General features: G+C 43.0%; 4 protein-coding genes across 6 annotated transcripts; 1 reads left to right on the plus strand and 3 right to left on the minus strand.

The window, feature by feature from the left end:
- Positions 1–480: 480 nt before the first annotated feature.
- LOC129582042 (SCO-spondin-like) lies at positions 481–7,864 on the minus strand. Its single transcript, XM_055473422.1, has 19 exons — positions 7,484–7,864; positions 7,265–7,396; positions 6,970–7,116; positions 6,405–6,755; positions 6,140–6,307; positions 5,872–6,036; positions 5,503–5,673; positions 5,159–5,332; positions 4,904–5,071; positions 4,642–4,818; positions 4,315–4,485; positions 4,063–4,248; positions 3,819–3,989; positions 3,475–3,714; positions 2,416–3,393; positions 1,985–2,338; positions 1,810–1,914; positions 1,328–1,740; positions 481–1,086 (listed from the first exon to the last, which is right to left on the minus strand). The coding sequence occupies exons 1-19, from the start codon at positions 7,605–7,607 to the stop codon at positions 772–774; spliced, it is 4,710 nt and encodes a 1,569-aa protein (XP_055329397.1). The 5' UTR covers positions 7,608–7,864; the 3' UTR covers positions 481–771.
- Positions 7,865–8,517: 653 nt separating this feature from the next.
- LOC129584658 (golgin subfamily A member 5-like) lies at positions 8,518–11,708 on the minus strand. Of its 3 annotated transcripts, XM_055476940.1 has the most exons (8): positions 11,539–11,708; positions 11,029–11,485; positions 10,729–10,887; positions 10,443–10,644; positions 10,225–10,345; positions 10,059–10,155; positions 9,878–9,984; positions 8,519–9,567 (listed from the first exon to the last, which is right to left on the minus strand). In XM_055476940.1, the coding sequence occupies exons 2-8, from the start codon at positions 11,447–11,449 to the stop codon at positions 8,707–8,709; spliced, it is 1,968 nt and encodes a 655-aa protein (XP_055332915.1). In that variant the 5' UTR covers positions 11,450–11,485; positions 11,539–11,708; the 3' UTR covers positions 8,519–8,706. The 3 variants fall into 3 exon arrangements, with proteins under 3 accessions (XP_055332906.1, XP_055332915.1, XP_055332897.1); XM_055476931.1 differs by having other exon boundaries at positions 8,518–9,567; positions 10,729–10,878; positions 11,029–11,708; XM_055476922.1 differs by having other exon boundaries at positions 8,520–9,567; positions 11,029–11,708.
- A 161-nt stretch (positions 11,709–11,869) lies between these two features.
- Positions 11,870–16,257, plus strand: LOC129584604 (ribosome quality control complex subunit NEMF-like). The gene is made up of 5 exons (XM_055476840.1): positions 11,870–13,402; positions 13,640–14,849; positions 14,914–15,002; positions 15,063–15,290; positions 15,347–16,257. Exons 1-5 carry the CDS (start codon positions 12,074–12,076, stop codon positions 15,425–15,427), a joined length of 2,937 nt encoding a protein of 978 aa, XP_055332815.1. The 5' UTR covers positions 11,870–12,073; the 3' UTR covers positions 15,428–16,257.
- On the minus strand, positions 15,220–17,260 carry LOC129584615 (uncharacterized). The gene is made up of 4 exons (XM_055476851.1): positions 16,648–17,260; positions 16,467–16,540; positions 15,919–15,975; positions 15,220–15,843 (listed from the first exon to the last, which is right to left on the minus strand). Exons 1-4 carry the CDS (start codon positions 16,979–16,981, stop codon positions 15,505–15,507), a joined length of 804 nt encoding a protein of 267 aa, XP_055332826.1. The 5' UTR covers positions 16,982–17,260; the 3' UTR covers positions 15,220–15,504.
- Positions 17,261–18,705: the final 1,445 nt, after the last annotated feature.

The raw sequence follows: 18,705 nt of genomic DNA on the forward strand, positions 1-18,705 counted from the left end.
ATGCCGGCTTGCTAGGAGCCCGACCGGAAGTGCCGTTTAGTAATAGCTCGCTATGTTAGGTATCTTTCTAAAAAATTTATCAACTGTAAGTGATGTTTCGTGCCGATGACCGGCATTCGTGAAAAAGCTTGCAGCCATTTTGGGGTATCAGTCTTCTTGGGAAAAAGCGTTAAACCAATACTAGAACAGCCTTTTTGTAGTAACAGAAAACTGGCTGCTTCGGTGATTGAATAATAAACGCCGTATTAAAGCGAGCCTGTTTTTTCGATTACACGGAAGTACAAGTACAGTCCTTGGATATTAACAGATCGATTATTAACGATAAAAATAACATACACATACAGTAATCGGAATAGTAAATTGCAACGATTATACGGCATTCGTAATATAGTAACGAAATTTAAACATGGATTTAACAAGTAGAGCAAGTGTCGCTAAAAATGGAAAATAACCGACAAAACTTTTACGATGTTTCGGTAGTACCTTTCAAAATGCTTTACTTCCATAAAAGACAATACAACACATCAATACCAGGTTTGCAAAGACACCGGAAATAAAAAAGTCCACCCTAAAATCCTATACATAGTCCAAAAGGGGATCACACATGTTTGTAAAATAAGTATAAAAAATAAATGATCACTAATACTCACAATTAGAACAAAACAAAAATCTCTGTCATGAGTATCAAAAACCATAATAATACTGCAAATTCAAACACAATTAAAAATCACCGGATACCCAAAAAATCACATAATGCTTCTTTCGGGTAAATCAATAGGGGATTTTTCTCGTATCTTCGTCATAATCATCATAATCCGCGCTTACAGATTCACGATAGCGTTGCATTAGAACTGGATCAACTTTGGGAACGTTAGCCGGTCGTTCTGGGTACGAATTTTGGGGCCTGACATCAGGAAGCGGGGCAGGCAGTACCTTGGACGCCGCTGGAGGGTTGCTGGCGACTGGCATTTGAGGAACTTTAAGAATCTCAACCGGCCGTGTCGCTCCGTATGCTAACGGAAGTGGCTTTGGCGCTCCGCGAGAATACGAGTTTCGTCCCGTGTAATTTTGTCCAGGCAAGGCCATCTGCAGTAATTAAACAAGATAATTTCCCTGTACAGATTGGTGATAAACGTACAGGGTAATTTTCAGGCCTTAGCGATCACTTAAAAAAATAAACATTTGAGTAAATAACGTCATTACAAACAAAAACGTTTATTCTTTGAAGTTTTTACGCACTTACGCATCCAACAGGCACTTATGAGGCTTGTGCCATATTATACTGTATGCAAAGATATTCTGACCCGTCACAAAAAATATTACATACTTGGCTGTAATTACGCCCTGGCATCGGTGGAGAATTGGCATTTGGTGGAACGACGTAAATGGACGATGCCGATCCTATCCCGTTCTCAACCATCTTGTCGTACAGCTGCAGCAGGAAACATCCTTCATCCAAACACAGGCCGACACTAGGACACGACTGGCATAGTCGATCCAGAGGAACACACCGTTGTCGCGGCTTACAGTTGATTGCTTCGCAAGCCGAATTACAGGCGCACATTGTTTCCCCGGTAAGAGGGTGTTTACGATATCCAGAAGGACAAGACAGAGGACAAATACATTTAGGCACCGGTTCACAAGGAGGATATGGACAGTTCGGCTGCACCCAAGAAATACACTCGAAGCCCGGTCGGCAAGTGGCTTGTGTACATGGAGCCGCAGGATCAAAATTGCAATCTGCAAAAGCTCAAGAATGATGTTAAAATGCAGATAGCCCAACAGGTTCGTAAATAACAATGAATTTACCAGAGCCGCCAATGCATACGGAATTGCACCCATCGGGAGTACAACATTTCGAATTGCTTCCGCAGTCATTGTCTCCTTTACACTGCTTAACACAAGCCGGAGTTCCTGAAGAGCGCAACGAATTTTACACAATAAGTAATACGATTAGAAACTCAATGATTAAAAGGTCCTTTACCGCTACAGGCTTGTTTGTTGCATGCATCATTTCGCCTGTCGGGTCCAATACACTCTTTCCTGTTTTCAGACGCAGCGCATACACGAATTTTAAATCTCTGCCCTCCATTACAACTCTTCGTACAACCGCTCCACGGTCCCCATTCTGACCACCCGCCAACGAATCCTTTAGACAAGTCCAAAGCAAAGCTGACATTAGGATAAGGTCTAGATTCGGCCACTAATCCCCAACCAGAGACAGCGGGAGTGCTGAGTGCGACAGCCGGTCCCCATCCCTGGTATGTTGTCGGTGCAAGGTACAATTTTTCAGGCTTGTATTCAACATAGCTTGTATTTTGAGCTACAACAATTCCTCCTACCAAAACAGTCATCCATACAGCAAAAGTTGCAGTCATCCATACAGCAAAGAACAAAAATCAGTTACACATTTACCTTTTAGACCGTACGGCGTTGTGCCCCATCCGGATGTTGTCTGATATCCCAATGTCGATGATGGCCCCCAGCCTTGTGGAGGCACAGTACTGGTTGTTCCCCATCCCTGTGGTTTCGGTGTCGTCGAGCTCCAGCCAGTAAAAGTTGATAACGGCCCCCATCCAGCTGTTGTGCCGTAGGAAAGTTTCGCACTCTGCCGGTCATATCCATACGGAGATGTCGTTCCCCATCCTTGAGGCGGCAACGTGGTTACAGGACCCCAGCCTTGTGGTGGAGTGCCGACAGGTGGCCCGTACTGCTGCGGTCCGCTAGAAACGATTTGATTAACGTAAACAGCGGATTGATTATACTGCAGAGCTCCTTGTAGTCGGGAAACATTATACGGCTTCGCTCCAGGAGGCACTGAACCCCATCCCTGCATCGGCTGACCAGGTTGCACATACGGAGCTGACACATTTCGAGGTCCATACTCGGGCGGACGTTGTACACGGAAATCGCCGGGCAAAGGCAGGTTGTAAACCAATGTCTGCACTCCTGGGTTTACTTGAGGATAACGCAGAAGATGACCGGTTGCGTTGACGAAGTCGTAACCTTGATACGCCGGAAAAGGTGGAACTATAGATCGGTTTGGATACAAAGTATTCACATTGGTGTTCCATCCTTGATAACTGGGCACGTACACACTGGCCGGCGCTGGTTGATACTGCGAAACAGTCTGCCGGTAACTGCTCGAATTTGATGACACATACTGCGTGGGGGATATTGTTGTGGCAGCTGTGGGGTACTTCGGATAATGTTCGTCATGGTCATCTTGCTCCAAATGATCCAGTTTTAATCTATTCGCTCCTTTATCGGGATACGCCGTGCTGTTGTATTCCACTAGATCAGCTGCAGCGGGATATCGCGGAGTGGATGCTTCGTTGGCGTAATTGTAGTTGTCTTTGTTGTCGTACTGGGCATCGAAGCGCTGCAGTTCGCCTAACAATAAACGATGTAAACTCATTTGCCTGCCTGCCTGACTACGATAACTTAATAGGCATAATTATGTAAAATAAATACCCGGGCATAAGCTGATAGCGCAACCAGCCAGTTCAATGCCACTCAGGAAATCGGACGATCCATCCAGGCAAGCGCTTCTAGGTTGTGGCCGAGGAGGTGGGATTACAACAGAATCCGTATATTCAGGTACGCTGACAATCATACACTGACGGCGTCGCATCTGGATCCCTCCGCCACAAGAACGAGAGCAAGACGACCATGAACTCCAGTCTCCAGCAAATTCAGTCTTTTCTCGTAAACCTGCAAGGACACAAACATATAATATTTCCAGTAATATCGATGAGGAAAAAAAACAGAGTGCCAATATTGACGTGGGCAACTTTCGAAATGATTCGAAAACGTACCGCATTTTTTACGATTACATTGGGCTACTTCAAAAGCCGGTTTGGTACAGAATTCTCCGTTGACTGGAAGGTCATCTGCAAACGTCCGATTGCGATACCCATATCCGGTCCCACACGGCTTTGAACACGATGACCATTCACTCCATGGAGGATAAATGAAATTGTTTACATCTACAAATTTACGAATGAAACCTCGTCCAACAGTCTGAGTGAAAATGTGGAAACGAGATGTGATCAGTCTTACCTTTATAACAGCTTCGGTAATCGCATTCGACCTGCCGTATTTCGATTCTCGGGCAATCTTCGACATCCGCCGACCCACAACTGAATATACGAAACGTGTTAGCGAAATAACCATCCTCAGAACACTGGCCGGAGCAAGGAGTGGGCAATGACCAGCTACTCCATGCTGCATAATCTTGACGGTAATCTGTTCAACAATACATTCAATATGACAAATTTGTCCTTAGATGTACACACGAGTTGTTGTCCTTACGGTCACAAGGATGAGTGTTGCACGGCTGAACATCATACGGTGTCCCGGGGCATACTAAATGTTGATCGATACCGTGCGATAAGCATTTTCGAATGCGCATAGTTGAACCACCTCCACATAAGGAAGAGCATGGAGACCAGCTTGACCAGTGATCCCAGGCCAGTGCTTTCTCTGAAAATTTTACGGGATTATTGCAATATACAATATATTGTACAGTATAAATCACGGAATATTAACATAAACTGCCTGAAGGGTGTATGTACTGTTCAGCGTTCGGCGAAAACAGTTATAGCGAAAAACCAGATATCGTGCTGGTTGCACACTTACTTGAGCAAGGACGTGTTTGACATCGTTCGATTTCGAAGTCGTGACCGTGGCAGGCATCAGAATCCTTTCCAGCAGGACACAGGGAGTACTTATAACGTATTCTTGTTCCGGTGCCGCAAGTATGCGAACATGAGCTCCAAGGAGTCCAAGAGGATAATTTCGCATCGACTTCCTGATCTGCAAGTGATCACGATTTGAAAGTTCGAGTGTCAGTTATTATCAGTGATTCAGTGTCACATCATAAGAAAGCGGCAAGACATACCGTCACAAGCGTCCGTGTTACATGCCTCATCTTCGTAAGGATCAGCATTACAAATTTCATCATACCGCTGTTGCGTAGGGGCGTTACAAGTCCCATAGCGAATGCGACCACCTCCTCCACATTTACGACTGCATGGTGACCAGCATCCCCATTCATAACCTTCGCTTGCTGTATAAAAAAACATCGTTATATTCAGCAAACCATCAAAGTACAGAAAAGGGAAGTGTACGGCACAGATTCTGTTAATCAGCTTACCGCTGCACGAGACAGTATTACAAGCTTCCAGTTTGAAATGATCCCCTGGGCAATAACGTCCGCCATACATTGGGGTGGGATTATCACAACTTCGGCTTTTGTAACGTAATCCTCCACCACACGAAGCGCTGCACTCACTCCACTTTCCCCAGTCCGACCAGCCGCCATCAACCACTACAAGCAAAAGATTTAAACTACTACTGCTGTAATTAAGAAGTCGCATCTCCTGTGTATTACCAGAAACAAACAATTCAAATCGCAACGCCAGGCTATGCAATAACATATTTGAATTTTGACCCAATAAATCCAGTGCTATTTAAATAAACAATTCAAATTGTACTCACTCTTGCAGAAATTACAAACTCGGAGTTCAAAAGGCTTTCCACTACAATATCGCCCGCTGTTCCACGGTGTCGGATGATTACAATCACGCGACGCGTACTGGTATCCTTCTTCGCACCCATCGGCAGAGCATTCTGACCAGTCACTCCACTGCCCATAATCTCCGGGAATAACTATCGACAAGAGCAAAAATCGGTCAATAACCGTTTATAATTTGGAGCAAATGCAGTTAGTTCGACTACAGAAGTTCAGTGATGCAGTGATAAAGTTTATTATAGACTTTTTCCCAACTGATTTTATAAGTGAAGATTTTTAGCCAGGGTTAGTTAAAAAATAAATCGCATAAATCATAACATAGTGTAGCGACGCACCAGGACACTTTTGCGGATTGCAGATATCACTCCTGAATTCGTATCCTTCACAATCCTTGCCTAACTGACATTCAGGGTTTTTCCTAACAGAGATCTTCAGCCCACTGTCGCAATCCCGAGTACACCGAGACCAGTCAGACCAATCCTCCACTAGTCTTTGTTCGCCTAAAGCATTACATTAACAAGTTGGCATACATGTTAGCGTCTTCGACAAAATGCAGGCTATCGAATCAATTTCACTTTGCAAAATATAATTCGGAAACAGTACCTTTACATGGTGGTCCAGTGCACACTTTGTAGTCGAAATTTGGACCGGAACATTCGCCAACGTAGCCCGTAAATGGACAAAACGGACAAGAGCGAAACCGGGACATTAGACCGGTACCACAGGAGCTGGAACATGCCGACCAGCTACTCCAATTGCTGTACACAACATCTGGAAAGAAAAATGAGTTACATACTTCCTCCTATGGTTACAATAACATAGTTTGAAGCATATTCCCCAACTGAACGAAAGCATCAAGCGGACCAACCTGCGCAACTGTGGTAATTACATTCCTCGAGATCCATTTGAAAATCATCGCAAAAGATCTTTTCACTGGAATCTTCATCAGCGCACACACGGAAACGATAACGACTACGCACTCCACCACCGCATTTTGCCGAGCATGCCGTCCACGACGTCCATTCCATCCATGGGGAAACGTAGCTCTCACACTTCTGGCTATTGCAACTCTCCAACTCGTAATGATTCCCGTGACAGTATTTCTTCTGCTCCGCCAAGCGTCCAGGAAAATTGCAGTTCCGATTGCGCACGCGCACACCTCCTCCACAGCTGGCCGTGCAGCTTCCCCATTGACCCCAGTGGTACCAACCGAAATCTTCTACTCACGGAATAAACCAAACATCAGAATCACAGACCCAAGAGGTTTTGCCGTGGTCTTTTATTGCCCAAAAAAAATTAATACTAGGAGTTTTTTTAAGAAATAAACTTTTGATTATTTACGAACCTCAGTACAAAAGAGCTGGATAAATCTTCAGTTGTTCTTAAGTTAGAGTGCAAAAATAACTTCTGTTCGAAATGGCCGTTTTACTTACGGATCGGTGATGAGCAGATGTTTTTTCCGCACTCATTCTTGCAGCATTTCCACTTTCCCGGGCAGTCTGCATCAGATTTGCAGGTATCCAAGCAAGATCCGATAGCAATCGCGTATGCAGGCGGACAAGTGCCGATTTTATGGTCACCTATAATATTATCGCAAAATTCAAATCGCTTTTGGAATAATTCACAAAGTCGATCGATCACGGTAAGAGACTGCCTCCAGTTCCTGTATACAATTATTATGTGCAATCCATGTTTCTTCTAAACTTCGTTTTCGAAAAATGAAATTACCATCAACTTGCAAAATCCCAGTAGAAGATCGGTTGACCAAAGGTGGACTTTCTCGTTCCCCCTGCTTCATCAGAGGTGGCAATTTGGTCGAAGTGTACAGGTCTTCGTCTGCATAAAGGTCATCGCCCCCATCTACAAAACCACAACAAATGCGCAGATTGCAGTTATCTTCCGAAAACAGCAACCTGGAAGAGCTTGCTACTAAATCCAAACACAAACCTGGTGAAGTCAGATTCTGAATTTTTATGTTAACAGTGCCAACCACATCTTCGTCCTGCGCACGAGAGCACGGGGTACAGGAAGATAGTATAACGCAAGATATCCAAAACTTCCTTATGATCATGATAATTCCGAGCGACTGCGAACTGGAATACAGTACTGTAAAATTTCACGAAGAAAAACGATTAATCAGCACTGAACAATTACAAAAACATAAAATAATTTGGCTCTAAAACAGAAAAACTACAAAATCCGAAGAACTACAAAACCTGGGTCGCATAGAGAAAGAGAAATTTGCACCCAAGTCTTGGATCAGAATTTCCTATTGAAATCACTGACGTCTATATTTTGTAAGTATTACTTAATACGCCGGTATCTTAAAATTCGCAAGACTTAGTGGCTAACGCGGTACCGAGGCGGTATTTATTCTATACGGTGCTTCTTCATCAGTACTCGTACGCGCGCTCCACTATATAATTTTAAAATAATATAAATATTGTACGAAATGCACCCGTATTGTACAGGAGTTGTGACAGGTATGACTATGAGTGCAATACTTTGAGTACAGTACTGTGCGAAACATAAACGTACGTGGTGGTGTATCACAGATTCACGACTTCTGAACGCCCATTGGTCACTCTCTTTAAGCCGATGAAAGAATGATTAAATTAATTTTCGGGGGATTTCAGTAAAAGATTGCGGTTGAAAAAGACAGGTTGTTCGATGACTTCAAACTTTAGCGATTGTGCGGACGTCCCGCCAACGCATCTTTGTAGTATTCTGTCCGATGATTCCTGCTTCGCCGCAACTGGTAGTTTATGGAGATGTACTCGTATCAGCAAAACCATAGAGCATGTAAACTGAAATTTAAATTTTTTACACCTGTTGATCTTGCTCATATTACTTATACTGCTGTCTGCGTGGAAACTTGAAAGGTCCTACCACATTACCATTAATTTTACCATAGCGTGATAGACTTACTTTAAGTAGGTATATTATAAGCGTCATGCTGAATGGGCCATGATTTTACTGTACTGTAAATTGTAAAATCATTATTGTTGTACAGGCAGGCCTACATGTTGCAGGCACGTTCTTGTCAAACAGTTGTCATCAAACCATTGAGTTACAGTACCGTACATTCATATAACATCAACACTTAATAATAACTTCAACCAACCTTACCGCCCCAATCTCATTCCAAATTATGAAATAAATCAAAAACATCATCTTTTCGAATGCTCTGTACCATGCATTTCCGGTGTATAAGTAAACAAAACGACAAGAACCCAAAAGTGCAAAAGCAGCATGTACACGATTACCATAACTCGTGCTAAAGGATAACGTCGCAAGAATGTGCCCAACCGGAAGCTGAAGCGGTCCACCGTTGAATATGCCCGCTTAAGCCTCCGCGAAACTTCATTATCACCAGAGTGTTCGTTTAGAAAAGACGGTGCGTTAGTTCGAAACGCTTCACTGTGGGGACCGGATGCCACCGGAAGGACAAAATCATTTGCACTATTTCGACTAGATTCCCTCAGCCGCCTCTCCAAGCGCTCCATTTGAACAGACATCGAATTCTTCTCAGTGTTCAGAGTTTCGATTAGAGTTTGCTTTTGGATAAGATTGTCAGTTAAGATCCTCATCCGAGATTCCAGTTCCTGTTCTGATGGTTTCGATTCGCTTCTAGTAAAAAACTGTTGCCGCAGACGAATAAGCTCCTCTTCACGGTCTTTCATTCGGGAATGGAAAGTCTGCTCTTTTCTGTTTAGTTCGTCTTCCACCGTGCGTAACTCGTCCGATCGACTCTGCAGACCGGCTTCAGCTGCCGACCGCTTGTTGCTTTCTTCCGACAGTGCCTGTTCTAGTCTGATAACCTGGGATCGCAACGCTGTTTCATCTTCCCTGTGGCGAATTTCGTTGGCATGGAGCTGTTTCGTAACATTTTCAATACGGCTCTGAAGACTAATGATTTCAGTTCTCAGCATTTCTTTTTCTTCTTCCATTTCGTTCATTTCTAATCTAGATGTTTCGTCATTTAAAGCTCCCGAGTTCATTTTAAGAGAACCAATCAGTTCGTCTTTCGACTAAAAAACAAAGTTGATTAACGTGTTTGGATAAAAAGGTCGCTAATCGAACTTGTACGATTAACAATAACAATTATTAATGATACTTCAATGTATTGCACAATAATTCTAATCACCTAACTGACGGACAAGAGCATATATACGCATTGCACCCACATTTCTACACGATATTCTATTCTATTCGATTTCTATAATAATTTCGTCGTATGCATATCAGTACAACACGGCCCTGTGGCCCAAGGCAAATAAATACACTGGTTCACTTATTAACCATTGTTATTTTAATTAAATACGCATGAACGAAACTTACCTGCAAAATTTTGTGCGCCTTCTGCTGATAATCGACCAACTCCTGCCTGGCCAAATCGCAATCCAATAGAGCTAAACTCATTTGTTTTGCCGTTTCCTCTCGTGCGCCTACAGAAATCACTGCCTTAAATCTCCCATCGACCTAATCGGACGATAACGTGCGCAGTAATAACAAACCATACTTTTTTCGGAGGCAATGTTTTTCTCCAGTAAATAAACAGAACCCAGCAATTCCTGATTTTGATTCTCCAAATATTTAATGCTCGTCGCCAGCTGGTTCTGTACAAATCGAGATTTATTCAATGTGTAGAGTTTTGTATCAAAAACTGGCGAATAAGAATTTCACACCTGCTGAGATACTGCAGCTTCCTTTTCCCGATGCAATTGTGTTTCCAGTTCGGATATTTGCCGCTTAGTGAATTCCATCTGCACATTTTGCGAACCCATGTCCACCTGTAGCCGATTCAATCTGGAAAAAAATACTGTATTGAAAATTCCCGTCAAGTCGGCCGGAAGGAACACCTTTATTCCACGATCACAATATTAACCAAACAAATATTCTCAACCTGTTTAACTCAGAATCCGCGTTATTCAACTTCTCCTGAATGCGACGGCATTCTCCTTCTGCTTGTTCCAATTTCACCCTCAGAACCGCTGTTTGCGAATCCTTGGCTTTGAGAGCATTCATAAAGTCAGCTTCTCGAGAGTTATTTTCAGCCACATTTTTAGTGCGTTCAGCGGATACTTGGTTAAGGAGTTTTTCCATATCTGAAGCACATTAAAACGTAAATACCAAACCAGTACAATCAGTAACTAGTAACACGCATCGGAATGGCGGAATTCCTCTCTTACCTTGTTCAGCTCGCTTAGCTCGAGCAAGTGCCAAACTGGATTCTTTCCGCAGTCCCTGCAGTTCACTTTTAAGAAGCTGATTTTCGCGATAAAAAGCTTCACGAGGAGCAGATCCGGAATCTTGCACATCCGCTGCTTTTTCCAAAATTTCTGATTCAACTGAGACGGAAAAATATATGGGTAATTTCTGTTTTAAACCGTTACCCATAAAAGTAAAACGATCAATAAATAGCATTCCGAATTCTGGCATCGTTAAAGGGAAAAGGGATTGATCGTTAACGTTACTGCTACAATAAATACCATGCGGGTCATTTCCTTGGATGTGCTGCGTATTGTTTGAGTCGCGGCGACTGTTCACTTCGGCAGAACTATTTTGCTCCTCAGCGTTCAAAAATTCCATTAATTCGGATTCCGTTTGTTTACTTCTGGGACTACTCCGAGCTTTCCTCTGATCTCGTGATGCGGCAAAATCTTGGTAACTGGCTGTTCTACGAACGGGATTATCAACGGATTCCAAATCGTGTGTGTGCCACGCTTCCTCGGGAAGAGAGCGATGGTCGCCTCCAAAGAGCGCATCCGACGCAGTGGAGACATTCGAACCGGAGTGGCGATGAGATAGGCGAGTTGTACGGTTGTTCCCGATAGAATCTGAGGGAAACCCTTGCGTGCTACTGCCAACTGGAGATCCAGAGTGCAAAGTTTCTGCAGCTGTTTGGTCCATGCGATTGAGGAGACTCTCTGCTTTGCCAGCCAAGTCCTGAAACCATGCCATGATCAAAGGCAATAAAGAAAAAATGAAAAAAGCCAAACCGGAAACAGAGGTTTTTTCGAACTCAGTTGACTTCACAAATCAAAATCTCCGATATCACAGAATCGTAATGGCACCAATAGCAGACAAAAAAAATTTGTCAGCTTTCACATGCGACTTATGAGCATCAAAGCAACTGGTAAACAATAATCCCTGAAATTTTTTAGCGAAGGAAATACGTACAGTTTATCCAGTTCGTAGGTTACGGTACGTGGCGAAACGAAACCACAACATTGCGCATTCGTGCATCTCGGGTCACTTGCACGTCGCGCATCAGCAGGCGGTGCGGCCTACCGCACTTCTGCTTCACTTTGCAATCTTATCTGGCCGCAGCCAGAATAAATGTCTGCCAGATGTTTAGAACAGAACTTTTTGCGTGTCATGATGACATTATTTTATCCCATTTGAATTTTTATAAGGAGAGAAAAAATCTGAAAGATGATGAAATTTGTTTGCAGGTTTTAACAATATTATTATCTGTCTGGAATTGTTTGGCAGAGTTCTGTGTACGAGATCGACACACACCGATCCCGAACCATGAAAGCTCGTTTTACCAATATTGATATTGTCGCCGCTGTGCGGGAACTGCAAGGATTGATCGGTCTGCGCGTAACGAATGTTTATGATGTCGACCACAAAGTGTACCTTTTCAAGTTCGCAAAACCTGATTCAAAGGTGATGCTGTTAGTGGAGTCTGGAATCCGCATACACACCACAGATTTTGAATGGCCGAAAAACTCCGCACCATCAAGTTTCGCAATGAAGCTGCGCAAGCACATTAGAAATCGCCGATTAGAACGTATTCATCAACTTGGCGTCGACAGAATAGTCGACATGCAATTTGGAAGCCGCGAAGCAGCGTACCATGTAATTGTGGAGTTGTACGACAGAGGAAATATTGTGCTCACTGATAATTCTTACAATATCCTGAATATCTTGCGATCCAGAACGGACGAAGATACCGATGTGCGTTTTGCGGTGCATGAACAATATCCAACACAGATGGCCAAACAGTGGACTCCTCCTCCCAGCGAAAAAGAAATTCGAGGATGGTTCGTTAATTTGTCTGGTAAAGATCAGCTGAAGAAAATCTTGAATATCCATCTTTTCTATGGGTCAGCGCTGGTGGAGCACGCATTGTTGATAACGGGACTCGTACCCAATCAAAAAGTTGCGAAGGATGCGAATTTAGAAGCGCTCATTCCCAAAGTCATCGACGCATTGCAAGTATCAGAAAATTTGTACAAACAGTGTTCCGAATCAGTTGGAAAGGGGTATATCACCTACAGAACGGAGAAAAAAATTCAGGCCGGAAAAGACGAAGAATGCGAAGTTTATGATGAATTTCATCCCGTATACTTTCAGCAGCTGAAAAGTGTACGTTCTCTTGAAAAAGACACCTTTCTGACTGCAGTGGACGAATTTTATTCGAAATTAGAGAGCCAGAAGTTGGATATGAATATTCTGGAACAACAGAAACTGGCACTGAAAAAACTGGAGAATGTTCAACGGGATCATGAGCGTCGCCTGGATGCGTTACGTCAAACCCAAGAAAAAGAAGCTCTCCAGGCTCGCTTGATTGAAGAGCATGTAGAATTAGTGGATAAAATCATCGTTTACATGCGAACTATAATGGCAGCTGAATTATCCTGGCCGGATGTGGCCGAGCTGCTTGAGCGAAGACGCGAACGAGGAGATGAAATTGCCGAGCGAGTGGTCAAGGCTGATATTGCACGGAATACAGTGACCATCGTTTTGGATAACCGTAATAACCGCAGCGACGAAGATAGCGACACCGAAGAGCAGGATGACGTGGTGAAGCTTGACATTAATCTCGGACAGTCTGCTTTCCAAAATATCACCAGGGTAATTATTACTAATTACTTAACTTATTTGCTTATCAGGTGGTCAGATTGCTTATTTTGCTAAAATAATGTTTTCATATATTACGTATTCCTAGTTGTACACCGTTTCACAACACTTCGGTTATTAATTTTTGGTGTTGCGTGTTTGTTCTTTAACTGGTATACGTTCGAAGTAGACAATGAGTGGATCCTTTTACCGGTTGCTGACCGTTTGTCCTAAATTCGTGTTTTTTTATAGTTACATTCCGTGAAAAAGCAGGCAGCGGCCAAAGAACACAAGACTATTGAAGCATCTGAAATAGCCCTTAAAAATGCCGAAAAGCGGACTAGGCAGGCACTGAAAGAAGTGGCTACAATTGGGACAATAACAAAGGCGCGGAAAACGTATTGGTTTGAAAAATTTTTTTGGTTTATCACTTCGGACAACTATTTGGTCATTGGTGGCCGTGACGCCCAGCAGAACGAAATATTGGTGAAACGCTATTTGAAAACTAACGATTTCTATGTTCACGCGGATTTGCATGGGGCCAGCAGTGTTGTTGTTAAAAATCCTTTGAACACCCCGCCGCCACCGAAAGCTCTGGAAGAAGCTGGCGTCATGGCTATCAGTTACAGCAGTGCGTGGGAAGCTAAAGTCCCTTGTCGTGCTTGGTGGGTGTACAGCCATCAAGTTACCAAAACGGCGCCGACGGGAGAATACTTGACCACGGGTAGCTTTATGATACGTGGACGAAAGAATTTTTTTGTCGATTTGCCCATGGTAATGGGATTCGGTATAACCTTTAAAATCGATGACGCTTCGGTGCAGAACCATATCGGACAAGAAGATCGGGCTGAAACCGAAGCTGATGCAGAAGTAACTACAAATCCTGGTGAAGATGTTGCACTGGAAATGGATAACAGTTCCGATGACGAAGCGGAAGTTGCGACTGTAGAACAAGAATCGGGAGATATTAATTTGCTACGCAGTTTGGCTTCTCGGATTTTGTCAACTGGTGTAGATAACGAGGAAAACACGCTTATCACGGCTACATTGTCTGGCTTTGTTCCGGCGCAAAAAAGTGGGTCTCAGAAAGCAAGCGTTAAGCAAAGCGGAGAGTTAAAAGTTGTACCGCCGAAAATTAATATTACAAAGGCTGATGTCAAAGAGAAGAATAAGCCAAATGCTGTCGAAGATGATCACGATTGGTCGGATTATAAAAAGAAAAAGGGAAAATCTGCTCCCCGGGCAACAAAAAACTACACCCAGCGACACCAAGGTCTCCCGGAAAAGGTTCGTAAGAAGAAGACAGATAGAGGGCTCAAGACTGAAGAAAGTATTGCTTCCCTTGATGATTCCGTAAAACTAACTGAAGAGGAAACATCTCAAAATGTGATGAATGAGATCGAAACTGCTGGAGCAATGGGAGATGATGCGCTGGTGGAACAACCGACTGAAACAACTTCGGGTACGTAGACAGTCTTTTTACGTGACACGAAAAAGACACTGATGTTTTTATAATTGTCATCTAGACCAGTCATTAAGTGAAAGGAAGCCCGGGACGGAAGAGCGTGATGAAGAGGATGTGGATGAGGATGAGCCGGTGACAGCTGCCACCGAGGTACGTTTGAATGCATGTCACGTAGTTGCGTTCCTACTCTTACTAGGTGCTTGATGGCAGGATTCACACTTTTGGAAAACATTTATTGGAAATCCGCTGCCCAACGATATCCTGCTGTTTTGCCTACCCGTTTGTGCTCCATACGCCGCTATGCAAAGTTTCAAGTACAAGATGAAATTACTCCCGGGCACGGCGAAACGCGGAAAAGCAGCCAAAGCTTGCTTTCAGGCATTTATTAGAGACAAAACGGCCACATCTACAGAAAAGGACATACTGAAATCGATCAAGGCAAATATCTTGGATTATCTGTTTAAAATGTTATGTCATTTTGTGTCTGTTTTTAGGACCAGGATTTATCGCGCAACTTTCCGGGCTCTGTCAAGGTGGCATTACAGCAGCCCAAGTTCAAACAGCGACGAAAATAATGGATGTTTTGTTCTTTACTAAAAAAACCGGTTCTGTTACCCCAACGAGCAGAGATATACTTCGGATAATATTCGGATTATAAACTGGAAATCTTGCGCTTATTGGTGTATTTGCTCATGGTCATGTAATGACTGCCGCCTTTGGTTATTTGAATACGGAACGGTCCATCATCCTTAACCGGCTCCGGCGGGACGTTCGCTAGCCGTGCCATTTTCCAGCTGGTGAAAACAGCAATTAAACAAATGAATCCCTCCATGCCTGCATCGCTCAGGGCAATTATGATCCAAATGTCTTTCTGGTCCTTCTGAAATGTATTCCCGTCGTTGGTGTGGTAGACGAGTCCCAGTCGTAACAGCTGGATACTTATTAACAGCAGGATCATGGCACACACCGAGACCCCGATGAAAAGATGTATCTGTTGCAAATCAATAGAAAAGTGATTTTATGAGCTGATTTATTGGCCAATTATATGGTTATTTGAGTGATTTACCATGTACACTGTTCGCTTCCGCGCTGCACTGATTCCACAAAATCCCGCCACTACAAACTGAGTTATAACGGTGTGATTATCACGTCTTTGATGATTAATTTAGTTTTACATTTCCACCCTAATCAGAATAATTCTTTTTGACGCCTGCAATAAATTCTGAATTTTCCTGTCGTCTGATATTTGGTAACACGTATACTGACGGATCCACATGGTATAAGCGGCATTTTAGATATTCCAGTGTTTTGTTGTTCTAAACCTGATATGAAATATGCCGCTATCATTTTCCATGGCCATGTTCACCTTGGCAGATTTTGATTACCGCATTGTTTGCGCTGGATGGCGAAATCGTGCCGCGTGATGGTTTTTCGCTCAAGAGTAATATAAAGTGACATGTGTAAAACCATCTTTAATGGAAATCACCAGCCCGAAATAAAAGTTGGGATAATTGAATTTTAAATTTTATTTCCTGTCTGAAGGCTGGTGCGGGTCGTTGAGGGACGCAAACTACCCAAGGGGTAAGAGATTAAAGACCAGTACAGTTCACTTACTGATAATCCGCTCCAGATGGGGGACACAGTGTGAGCATAGACAGTTTGCTCCGCTGCTATCGTCGTGATGACTCCTGTTGTGCAAAACACACTACCTTATTAAACGCGGATGATTACAATTTCTGATATAATAACGCGGGGCACACTAATAGGTCATGCGGAAATTTGTTTTGCTGCATACCAACACCAATGCTGATGAATCCGCACACAAAATGGCATCCGGCTAGCACAAACGTGGAATATATCAGTGCAAACCATAATTTCGGATTTGCGCCCGTTGGAACGCCAACAAAAGCGTTGCCTTCGTTATCCTCCATACTGAGGGCGATAGTATTGGTACTGAATTTCCTCCACACCGAATGACGACGAGAACTTTGAAATGAATTATGTGTGGATGCGCTAAATGTTCGCGTTGCGCGTCGTTTGGGAGCGTGCACGGATAGTAAGCCAGAGTGCAATGTTGGGCTGCGCGATGCATAGTGTACATGCGCTGTGTGGGAGTGATCCATAATCATGTTTTGTTAAAGAGGGGAACGCTAGATAGCACTGTGCTTCAATTAATCCATATTCCCTCAGATTCACGAAATCACTTGCATCACATGGCAGCGCTTTTTAATCATAACGGCTGAGATATATGTGCGTTGTATACGCTCCACAGGATCGCGCAATATGCCGGCTATGGCTTTATTTTCCTCTTTGCTGTATACGGCTCAGTAACTGCCTTGACAGTGATTACGATCGTAGCATGAGGGAATTTTTCTAGTTTGTATACAGTAGATTTGGTGGGAAATCGATCAACTGCGAGCGTTTGTTATGTTGCGGCGGCGTTTTTATAGTGGCTGTGGATAACGCGACGTGACTGCCGTGCGGGATAACCGCATTTTCCCGTGGGCAACAGTCCTTAAAGGAAATTGTGAATTGTGCGTGAGTGCATTAAGGTCGAACGCAGTGTGATGGAGCATCCTGGAGCTCCAGCCGAAAGAAGGGCAGGTAGAGCGGAGTGGCCCCAGCAGTGCTCCTCAGCCCACACGTTTATACTGGTCAAAGGAAATTACGTTGCACAAGTATGCATGTACCGCGCATGGAGATATCACAAAGGTTATAATGAAGACACCATGGGAAGCGGGGCGATGATGTCTTGAGCTTCCATCGTAGGAATAGTGACAGCTGGAACCGTACTGCGCCATAAGAAATGTCTGTATGATTAATGTTAATGGCTTAAAGGTGTTTTTGCATGCATGGCGCTCAACTTTAAACACTCATTTCATATAGTCTAGTTATGAAATTAATATTTGATCCAGAATCCAGATACATCGAAAACACAATTTTGTACACAACATGCAACATTCTTATTACCGCTGCACGTATCATGAACGAACGGTGACCTTTCTAAAATAAAAACCTATTGTGCAAAAAAGGTTCAGCTTTCTGCTTATCTCAGTTCAATGAATAATCTTCCAAAAATATTAAAGACGTACACTGTTGTATGATACAGTGCTGAATTGTACACAAATTGTTCTCGCACAGGTAATAATAGGATGTAAGCGTGTCGGTAGTCTACTACAGTAATGTAGATAATATAATATCTATACATAGATAATATATAAATATGTACAGTATATATATATTTTGCCTTACCATAATACATGCACGTGTATTTTGGTTAGCAATACTATGTAAGTACTTGTATGCGAATATAAGTACTTGTATGTAAGTTTTATAGTATTATACGCATGCGTATTGGGAAATATTGTGTAATAAGTAGTGACCTATATACAAGCAGTCTTGTAATGGTTTATTACTGCTACAATATTTATAGGTTAATTAACCCGCGTTTTACGCCTCGGGTTTTTCGTTCTCACACACATAGTTATAATGTAAATGGTAACAGGTACTCTACAAAATATGAAATGTGTTAGTTTGTCTTAGTAATCTACATGTACAGCCATGAGTAGGCACAAGGTACCAAAGAATTCAACACAAACCCACTCGTCTTTGATCATATCACCGTCAAACATGCCAAGACCCAGAATTCAAGTACGCATAATAAACGTGTCTTGGATTCCAGCACCTGGTTTTTAACTGCATTTTGCACGTTTCCTTGAAAGGTCACTGGAATAGTAGTGCTGCTGCATATATTGTATTTAAAACAAATTACTCGCAGTCCACGTGCGCATTTTTATGGTGATTCAATCGCTAAAACCAAATAGACACGAAAACTTCAAAACTGGTTATTGAT

The sequence above is a fragment of the Paramacrobiotus metropolitanus genome, unplaced genomic scaffold (genome assembly GCF_019649055.1).
Source record: "Paramacrobiotus metropolitanus isolate TYO unplaced genomic scaffold, Prichtersi_v1.0 Parri_scaffold0000002, whole genome shotgun sequence".
Lineage (NCBI taxonomy): Eukaryota > Metazoa > Tardigrada > Eutardigrada > Parachela > Macrobiotidae > Paramacrobiotus > Paramacrobiotus metropolitanus.